This window comes from Sapajus apella, unplaced genomic scaffold (assembly GCF_009761245.1).
Source record: "Sapajus apella isolate SASKATOON/1434 unplaced genomic scaffold, GSC_monkey_1.0 scaffold37, whole genome shotgun sequence".
Taxonomy (NCBI): Eukaryota; Metazoa; Chordata; class Mammalia; order Primates; family Cebidae; genus Sapajus; species Sapajus apella.
The window spans coordinates 8,237,289-8,247,734 of NW_022436977.1; the positions used below are offsets into that span (position 1 = coordinate 8,237,289).

At 36.9% G+C, this 10,446-nt stretch overlaps 1 protein-coding gene across 12 annotated transcripts in view; it reads right to left on the bottom strand.

Moving 5' to 3' along the window:
* TCF12 (transcription factor 12) overlaps positions 1–10,446 on the bottom strand; it is a 370,182-nt gene that overhangs the window by 31,841 nt on the left and 327,895 nt on the right. For 6 of the 12 annotated variants that reach the window (XM_032297779.1, XM_032297778.1, XM_032297784.1 and 3 more), the window contains 3 exons: positions 4,157–4,230; positions 3,095–3,166; positions 2,130–2,336 (listed from right to left, as the gene is read on the bottom strand). In XM_032297779.1, the coding sequence (XP_032153670.1) occupies positions 2,130–2,336; positions 3,095–3,166; positions 4,157–4,230 (353 nt within the window). The remainder of the gene's footprint in view (positions 1–2,129; positions 2,337–3,094; positions 3,167–4,156; positions 4,231–10,446) is intronic. The other 6 variants (XM_032297781.1, XM_032297780.1, XM_032297787.1 and 3 more) reach the window with 1 other exon arrangement.

Consider the following 10,446-nt stretch of genomic DNA (forward strand, 5'->3'; position numbering starts at 1 on the left):
GAAGGCTGTGATAGACACACTGAGCAGCAGCCTGGGCTAGCTGCTGTGGCACTGATGTTGCTGCTCGGACTAAGCCAGACTCACCTCATGTCTCAGGGGACCATTTTATTCTAGATTATTTGAGACTTTTTTTCTTTCTAAGAATATCTCTGGCAGACCTTTTGTTGTTGTTCCGAAGTGGGCAGCACATTCCTTCAGCATATAGTGGGAGCTACTTTCTCAGTTGTAAGTTTTAGGGTGACATCCAATGAAAAAGTTTTTCTCTCTACCAGTCCTTCTAAAATGCACTAGGTTTCTATGTGGCTTTGGAGGACTGCATTTTGATAAGTCCCCCTTCCTATTATGGAATATCCAAAATAGGTTTAAAAAAACAACAACTCAGCTTTCTCAAGAAAGAAATTATGTCTTATGCAAACTTTGAAATGGGAAAAGCCAGATATATATGAAATACTGTAGCAGATAAGTTGGAATAGGAGCCGTAAGGTGGTAAAAGTAAAAAATTAAAAAATCATTAAGAGGTAAGGAATAAGAACTACAAATGTTGCTGCTGAGGCTAACTTAAGATTCAAGTATATTGATTTTTAAGTCATGCTTCTAAATAAGGATAAATAGTATTTCAACAAATTATTAATAATTAGTTATTCTGCATTTATATTTGTAACAAATACCTTTTATTGTATCAGTAAAATAATTTCATTACTATTACCAAAAGTGGTAACAATACCCTCACATATTTTTTCTTTCTTTTTTTTTGTGAGACAGGGTTTCGCTCTGTTGCCTAGGCCGAAATGCAGTAGCACAAACATGGCTCACTGCAGCCTCAACCTCCTGGGATCAAGAGATCCTCTCACCTAGGATGTGGCTAGGACCACACCACATGCCACCGTGCCATGCTAATTTTTTTGATTTTTTGTAGAGACAGGGGTCTCTCTTTGTTGCCCAGGCTGGTCTTGGAATTCCAAGCAATCCTCCCACCTTGGCTTCCCAAAGTGCTCGGATTACTGGTGAGAGCCATCTGACATTCCCCCGTTTTACTAGTTTACTAACTCATAAATGTTTTGACACTTACTAGCTTATCAATAGCAACAAAAAGTACTTTAAAAGGAGACTGATTTTCATGATTTCCTCTCTCTTTCACACACACACACACACACACACGGCATCTAATGTTACCCATGCTGGTGAAAATATAGTTCTCAGAAAATAGGCAACCTTGTGTGTTGTTTAGTACAGAGGCTCAAAAATGGGTATAAATGGTTATATGATACGGGCAAAAATCTGAAACCAATCCTCTTACAGAACACAAGCCTTCAGCATTCGGGGCACCTAATTATTTTGATGATAGATAAGTTTTAGCCTTCATCATATGGCTTAAAGCTAAAAATCTGTTTCAGAGAAGAACACTGCAGAGCATGCAATGAGCCATAAAAACCATGCCATAAACATGCAAACACATGGTACAAGTTTAAAATAGCAGGTTCCAAATGAGCTTCATTTCTTTAAAAGAAAATTTGGATAAAAAATAATGTAAGATGGTAAACACAAAATTTTTGATGTGTATGGCTATAGAAGTCTTTTTCCCACTCTAAAAAATTACCGTGTTTTTTAAAAGATGGGCAACGTTCTTAAAAATTCTCTTTCTAGATTAATCTAAAATTGTTTACTTTATTACTAAAGTTATAGCCATTCTTAAAACTACTTCCCCCATAATTTTGGAATAAAGTTTAAATTTGGACTTGCATAAATTATAGTTTCACATTCTTTCTACCATTGAAGACTGGTTCTAAATTATAATAAACAACTTTTCTAGATTAAAATTCTTGCTGTTCAGATTTCCTATGCACTATTTCAAGGCAAAAACTGTTGTGTCAATTATTACACATCTGGGAAAAAAAAACAAGTGTAAGCTAAAAATGATCTTTGTAGAAAGCTTCTGCTTTTTGCACAAGGTCACAAGAAGATTTTACAGACTAATACTTAGCCAATACTCTACTGCCAAAGACAGTAAGAAAAATTCTGAAAAGTCAGTCTTTGCCTTTCAGAAAGATCCTCTTCCCAAAGATTACATTAAAGACACATAGGACAAGAATATTTAGGGTTTACTACAAAAAAGATGAGCGCGATTTTACCATCGAAGCTGATCGACTGCTTGCAACAAGGCTTGATCCTCCATAGTTTGAATTGAGGCTTCCAATTGGTGCATTATGGGATGGTCCCAATAAACTGTGTATATCACTGTGACCAGCAGGCAAACTGGTGGAAGGTCCCACAGCATGGTTCCGCAGCACATGGATTGCATCATCCAGTCTGTCTAAACGATCCTCCATTCGAGACTGCTGTATGGATTGAAAAAAACATGGAGGTTATTGCTGGCATCTGTTAGATTCATTAACTGCTATGCTTCCTATTATGTGATATGGAATACAGCAAGTGAAATGCAATATCAAGTAGCTTCAAAAGCAACCACCTGAACTACAAATCAACAAAAATAGAAAGGCTATCTGTACGTAGACTATGCTAAACTTTCAGTGTCAGAAACAAATCACTGCTTTATAAAATGAATTTGCCAAACTACCATGAGGTTATTTCTTTTAGCTTCTATAAAAGATGAAGGATACTATGTCAATAAGCAATTATCATTGCTAAAAAAACAAAATAAAGGACAACCTATACTTTAATACTGATCTTTGAATGATGGTAATTTGGGGAAGGGACCTCACATCCAGTAAGTTTAAGTTCTAATTTTGTCTGAAGTATACAAAGCACATGTATCTTATATGGTGAACACATCCAGATATGTTCTTTGACAAAACGAAATAAATGGTATTGTCTGTCTGCGGATACACACATGCCCCATACACAAACATATTAGAATTTTAAAAATCAAAAGCACATGCCAGTAGAGCTGTTTTAAAAAGAATCACTTTCAACAACATAAGAGACAAAAATCCATTCCTATATACCGTGATAAAAACTGAAATAAGTCAATTGTCTGATTTTTAAAGACTGGAGTCTGTACAGGGTAAAGATTTTAAATGAATAATGGGAAGTATAATTGAAACACAAAAAAGGCACCATCTAAAAGAAATAGTACCTCACAGACATCCTTTAAGAAGGACATTGCATCTTGCAAATGCTCGTGAAGTTGCTGCTCAACTCGATTTTTCTGGCAAAGTCAAGACAGAACAGGAGGCAAAGCACAGGTTAAGATTAACTCCAAAAGAGATGAGGAAATAGCTGATATGCATGTAAGCATAACATGTTAGTAAAGTTAACGCAAAGACCTGAGAGATCTATTTTATTAAGATATGAAAAGGCTTGGATTCAACAGGGAAGTTATAAGGTTAGCATCTAAACGGCACACATTGCTTATAACTGCTTGCGAAATAAATGAGAAGCAAATGTTCCTTCAATTTAAAATGTTCTGTTAGTCACTGAAAAAGAATGTTTCTTTTTGCAACCTGGAATTACGTATGAGAGCATGACTTAGCATTCCATCAAATCATCCTTATTTTGTTTTTAGGATACCATGTAATTCTGGGTTACAAATATAAGTATACAAAAGCAACAGTAGTCAACATTCTCCCACAAATTCTTCACGCTCAAGTGTCTACATGCTTCCTTTACTGCCTTGTAGGTTAAATAATGTTTTGCATGTATGATTTGCACAATACACTTTTTTCCCCTAAGAAAACGGGAAATAACACTTTCATAACAAAAACAACTGGTATTCACTTAAAATTTAATGGAAATGTAGTAAACCACACATAGTATTATCACATGAGAAAGAGTAAAATACAACCATTTTGCATTAAAATTTCTTGCTTTTACTTGTCTTTTTAAAAAAAGTTTCCCTTCACATGTAGACATAAAAGTATAGAAAGATTAAGCCCTAGATTTGTCAAAGAAACAAAAATCATAACAACACGATTTTAACATCAGCTGTCCTGACACCAGAGGCCTGATGTCCCAAAGAACAAATGTCAAAAGGCATACCCAGTGTGTCTTATATTGTTAACTGAATCAGGCCATTTGTTAGCAAAGAATTCATGTGCAACGCTAGCCTACTGTTTCTTTGTTGTTATGCCAGATTTACTAAAAACAAACAAACTCTAAGCTATCAGATAAAATTGATGTATAAGAGGCTCTTTCTTACCAGGGAGTGGAGTGAGTTTTCATAGCTTGGGGATGAAGGTGCTTGCCCTCCAGATCTGGGCCACTGACTGGTACCTGTTAAAACCCAAAAGCACCCACACACCTGAGTTAACTCAGTAATCCTGATAATGTTGTGAAGGAAAGGGTAAAGATACTGAATAACTAAATAAAGTTACATGAATATTTTTGTTCAGCCTTCATCAAAGTATTGGCTACTAATAAGCCCAATACATTCTTAAAAACCTTTCATTAATAAAAAACAATGTAGGGATCTGAGAAAACAGAAGAAAAACCCCTGCAATTTAAAATACAGCTACCTTTATATTTGCACATTCTTTAGACTTTGTCCACGTGCCTATATATCTTGAGAAAATACACTTACAATGTACATACTTTTAAAATTCTGCCCCCTCCCTCTAGCACTGTACAGACATTTTGATAATCCGATTAATGACAACATTAATATTCCCCTGATTCTCTACACTTAATTTTTTTTTTTTTTTTGGAGATGGAGTCTGGCTCTGTTGCCCAGGCTGGAGTGCAGTCGCATGACTTCGGCTCACTGCAACCTCCACCTCTTGGGTTCAAGCAATTCTCCAGCCTAAGCTTCCCAAGCAGCTGGGATTACAGGTGTGAAAACCATGCCTGGCTAATTTTTATATTTTTAGCAGAGATGGGGTTTCACCATGTTGGCTAGGCTGGTCTTGAACTCCTGGCCTCAAGTGATCTGCTCGCCTTAGCCTCCCAAAATGCAGTGGCATGCCCAAAGTGCAGTGGCATGAGCCACTGTGCCTGGCTGGCAATTTTTTTTTTAAGATGGAGTCTCACTGTTGCCCAGGCTGGAGTGCAGTGGCACAATCTTGGCTCACTGCAACCTCCGCCTTCTGAGTTCAAGCTATTCTCCTGCCTCTGCCTCCCAAGTAGCTGGGATTACAAGTGTGTGCCACCATGTTGGCTGTTTTTTTTTGTTTTTTTTTTTTTTTTTTTTTTTTTTTTTTTTTTATCTAACTCTGTTGCCCAGGCTGGGGTGTAATAGCACGATCTTGACTCACTGCAGCCTCTGCCTCCCAGGTTCAAGTAATTATCCTCCCTCAGCCTCCCATGTAGCTGGAATTACAGGCAGGTACCACCATGCCAAACAAATTTTTGTATTTTTAGTAGAGACGTGGCTTCATCATGTTGACCAGGCTGGTCTTGAACTCTTAACTTCAGGTGGTCCAACTGCCTCAGCCTCCCAAAGTGTAATTTTTGTATTTTTAGTAGAGATGAGGTTTCATCATGTTGGCCAGGCTGGTCTCAAACTTCTGACCTTAAGTGATCCGCCTGCCTTAGCCTCACAAAGTGGTGGGATTACAGGCATGAGCCATTGTGCCTGGCTTCTAAATCTAATTTGCTTAGTTACTATTATTTCACTGCTAGACATTTTGGTTGTTATCAATTGGCCATTATGAATAGTGATATAGTAAACATTACTCTGTTTCCTTCCCCCACCCCAGGGAAAAGAATATGTCTTGAGGATAAGTATCATTTCTGAATCACAGGGTATAAATGTATTAACATAAGGCCAAATTGCCTTACTAAGGGATAATATTAATGGATGGTGCTTTTAGTAATACACAGATGAATACATTTCATATGACTGTAAATGAACTTGGGGTCATCTGTTAAAATATGTCCCAGAATAGTATATACCAGACACATTAATTTTAAAAAAGTATAAAAACTTCTGTTAGATATTGTTTATTCTTTGATGTTAGAAAAGTAGGAGCATAATTTTAAAAATGAAGATAGAAAAAGAAAAGACACAACTTTGGAGTGTAAAAACAAAAATAAATAAGGGAAAAATAAAATGAAATAATTCATCCATATGTTAGGGAGAAGGCAATGTTTTAATGGTCTTGCCAAAATACCTTTAAAAGGAAAAAGACAAAAACAACTAATCAAAATTTGCATTATTTCATGATTGTGCATCTGAAAATGAGTCATTTACAGAAAATAATAAAGACCATTTAATTAAACATATATTTTTGTTTTTAATAAAAGCTTCAGCGACAAACAATTTGAATTATATTAGAAATTAAAGTTGGGAGTTGAAGGTTTAATCTGTCTCACACCAGAGGCTTTTGTTGCAGGTCAATTTGCCATATTTAGGAAGCTAACTGACACTACAACTAACTGTAGTGTCATACTTTATCTCAGAAAAAAAAAACTTGAGGTAAACTACAACTATACAATCTATTTCAATGAAACTAGACTTATTCATTTTAGCTGAGTAAGACTATTTAATTATGCAACAATGTAGAGATTGTATTCATCAATCATATACATTTTCCAGGTTGAAAAGCTGGATACAGATTCTTCATAACCTGATTAGATTTCATAATTAATTATATGCAAATTGTTATGATTACATAAATATACTGTAAATACTAAAATTGTGAGAAAAAATGCATACTTCAGTTAACAATTTTTTTTTTTTTTTTTTTTTTTTTTACTTATAAGCAAATTATAAACAAATTATTTTGGGGATCATTAAAGGCCTCCTGCTAGACACACAAATGTAATCATAAATCAACTACAAACTATGGACAATCTAAAATTGCTTCTGTTTCAAGAAGCTTGTGGGCTAATTTTATTTTACTTTATTTATTTATTTTTTTTGAGACACAGTTTCACTCTTGTTGCCCAGGCTGGAGTGCAGTGGTGTGATCTCAGCTCACCGCAACCTCTGCCTCCCAGGTTCAATCGATTCTCTGGTCTCAGCCTCCCGAGGAGCTAGGATTACAGGCATGCCCCACCACCCCAGCTAATTTTTTGTATTTTTAGTAGGAATGGGGTTTCTCCATGTTAGTCAGGCTGGTCTCATCCTCCCAACCTCAGGTGAGCCTCCCTCCTTGGCCTCCCAAAGTGCTGGGTTTACAGGCATAAGCCACCGTGCCCGGCCTAATTTTATAATTAAAAAGGAGAACTGATCAACCAGAAATCATGATAACTATTATATTAAAACTGTATATAAAAACAAGCATCCAACACCTTACTGCTGATTTCAGTGCATTACTGCTACACTGCTACACTGATGCGGAATTATGACTTTTAGGTGACCAGGCTAATGATAATGTTTTGAAAAACAATCTTAATTATTAAAAAAGAATTTATCTTAATGTTTATAATATTTTACTTTTCAAATCACTTTGTTCTAGACCTCCCTTAAGCCCCCATCATAGGAGCCTAATCATCAAATTACTTAACTTTTTGTGCAATACTAACACAAGTTTCATGTCCAAATGCCTCAGAATAGTCAGCACACATCTGTGCTTTTGCAAAACAGGCAGTTTTTATAGATTCTTCACTAGCTTAATATTGAGGAATCAGATGTCACACTAAATTACTTGGGTAATAAATCATCTAGATAATTTCTGGCGCTATTAAAACTGTATAAAGGTCTGTCTACAATGTGTAATTCATTAAACTGGAAAAAAATATACAAATACCTACACTTATTTTGTTTTTATTACAGACTGGGCTGTTCTAGTATAACACACTTGGTTAAAGCATGCTGAAGTCAGGTAACTGACAACACCAGACAATCTGACAGATAATAAAAATAAGCAGCTCAATGACTAACCTAGCTGAAACTGAGAATTTCTCTTTCTCTCCTTTTTATTTTTTTCTGCGAATGCTCTGAAGATTACTACAGAGTACTACAATTATTAAACTTTTATTCATTTATATTCCAGAAGGAGGTAATGAAAGACAAAGGATGACTTTGTCTGCCTCCCAGGTTCCCTTAGTAAACCTATTATCTTACTGCAAACGCTCATCTTTTCCTAAATAACTGTAGTAAACAGCCATTCCTCTCTTCTATCTTGTGGCTGGAGCACGCTGATTTTGTTGACAAGGGGTGTGGGAGGTGGGTTTATCCTTTCCTAATATGAACCAGGACAGAGCAATTCTATTCTTAGCCCTACGGTTAAATCCAGATGCTAAGATAAACATGGTGGCATAATTTCTGTTGCAAGCAACTGCATTAGGCCCAGTGTTGGCCAATAAGACATAAGGGGAAATCTGTTTAAGAAACTTCTAGAAAAGGATCCTTAAAATAATTTTTAAGACTCTTAAAAGAAAGACACGGGATGCTGAACTTGTATTGGAAAAGGTGAGTCTGGTCGTCTGGTCTCAAAATGGAGGTAAAACTGCTGCCTGGTGGCCCCCAGCCCTACTCCAGCTGTTGCCACCACCATGGAGCAGGTTGAGGGTGTCAAGGAGAGTCATGATTCAAAGGAACCAGAGCATTTGAGAAAACTTTTTATTGGTGGTCTGAGCTTTGAAACTACAGATGATAGTTTAAGAGACATTTTGAGAAACGGGGCACATTCACAGATTGAGTGGTAATAAGAGACCCCAAACAAAATGTTCCAGTGTCTTTGGTTTTGTGACTTACTCTTGTGTTGAAGAGGTAGATGCAGCAAGGTGTGCTAGACCACACAAGGCTGATGGGTGTGTAGTGGAACCAGACAGCTGTAAGTCTGGTGCCCATCTAACAGTGAAGAAAATTTCTGTTGGTAGTATTAAAGAAGATACAGAATAATATAACTTGAGAGACTACTTTTGAAAACTATGGCAAGATTGAAACCGCAGAAGTTATGGAAGACAGGCAGAATAGAAAAAGAGAGGATCCGCTTTTCTAAGTTTTGATGATCATGATACAGTTGATAAAATTGTTGTTCAGAAATACCACACTATTAATGGGCAGAACTGTGAAGTGATAAAGGCCCTTTCTAAACAAGAGATGCAGTCTGCTGAATGACAAAGAAGTCACAGAGATGGATCAGGCAATTATATTGTGGAGGAAACTTTGGAGATGGTAGAGGTAATTTTGGCCATGGTGGAAACTTTGGTGGTAGAGGTGATGGCAGCAGAGGTGGTTATGGAGGAGGTGATGGTGCATATAATGGATTTGGAGGTGATAGTGGCAATTGTGGTAGTGGTCCTGGTTATAGTAGTAGAGGGGGCTATGATGGTGATGGATCAAGGATATGGTGATGGTGGTAGAGGATATGATGGTTACAATGAAGGAGGAAATTATGGCGGTGGTAACTATGGTGGTGGTGGTAACTATACTGATTTTGGAAATTACAGTGAACAACAGCAACCAAATTATGGACCCATGAAAGGGGGCAGTTTTGGTGGAAGAAGCTCAGATATTCCCTATGATGGTCAAAGTGGTAGATATGGTAGCAGAAGGTTCTAAAAACAGCAGAAAAGGGCTATATAGTAGTTCTTAGCAGGAGAGAGGAGGAGGAGGAGTCAGGAAAGCTGTAGGTTACTTTGAGACAGCTGTCCCAAATACATCAAAGAAACTATAAAAATCTGCCACAGAAGGAACGATGATCCACAGTCAGAAAAGTTACCTCAGCTTTAACAGAAAACTCTGCTTGTTCAGGACTGTCATAGCCAGTTTGCAAAAAGTGCAGCCACTGACTAATGCAATGTACTGTCAATTAGATGTACATTCCTGAGGTCTTTTATCTGTCGTAGCTTTGCCTTTTTCTTTTCATTACATCAGGTATATTGCCCTGTAAATTGCGGTAGTGGTATCGGTGGTAGAAAATTAAGGATTTTTTTTAATTAAAAAAAAAAAGAGTCCTTTTTTTCATCTATTGGAAATGTCTGCCATGTAGTACCTGGAACTGCTATCTTGCTACTACTCTGAGGAAGAACTGCAAAGTAGAGTAGGAGCCCTGACATAGGGGGGCCGGGACCTTGCCACTCAAGATAATAAATCCTCTTATTGTTCAGTCTAGTTTAGACAAAGTTTCTTTTTGTTTTAGCCTAAACCATCCTAACTAATACAATATTTCATAAATATCCTCCTAAGCATTCTCTACCTAGAAATATACGTTCCTGACCTGAAGTTTCCAAGCAACACATTGCAGATTTAAAGAATGATGGCCTTAGAAGCTGCTTATATGGCTCTGCACCTGTGTATCTATCCTTAAGAGACCTGTGCTAAGTCTAACTAATGTTTAAAAGCATAAGGAATAGGGCAAGTGTAGAGAGCATATAGTGGGTAGAATTTTTTATTCTAGATAACAGGCCACTGTCACACAAGATGCAAAACAATTTCCACATACTATATAGGAGCTTTGGTTTACTCTATTCTTTTCCTTTGACAGTGAATATTTTATCACGTAGTACTTTCCTTTCTTCTATCTCATCTCTGCCCTCCTATGAGTAGGCAGGGGTGTGTGTGTGTGTGTGTGTGTGTGTGTGTGTGTGTGTGTGTGTGTG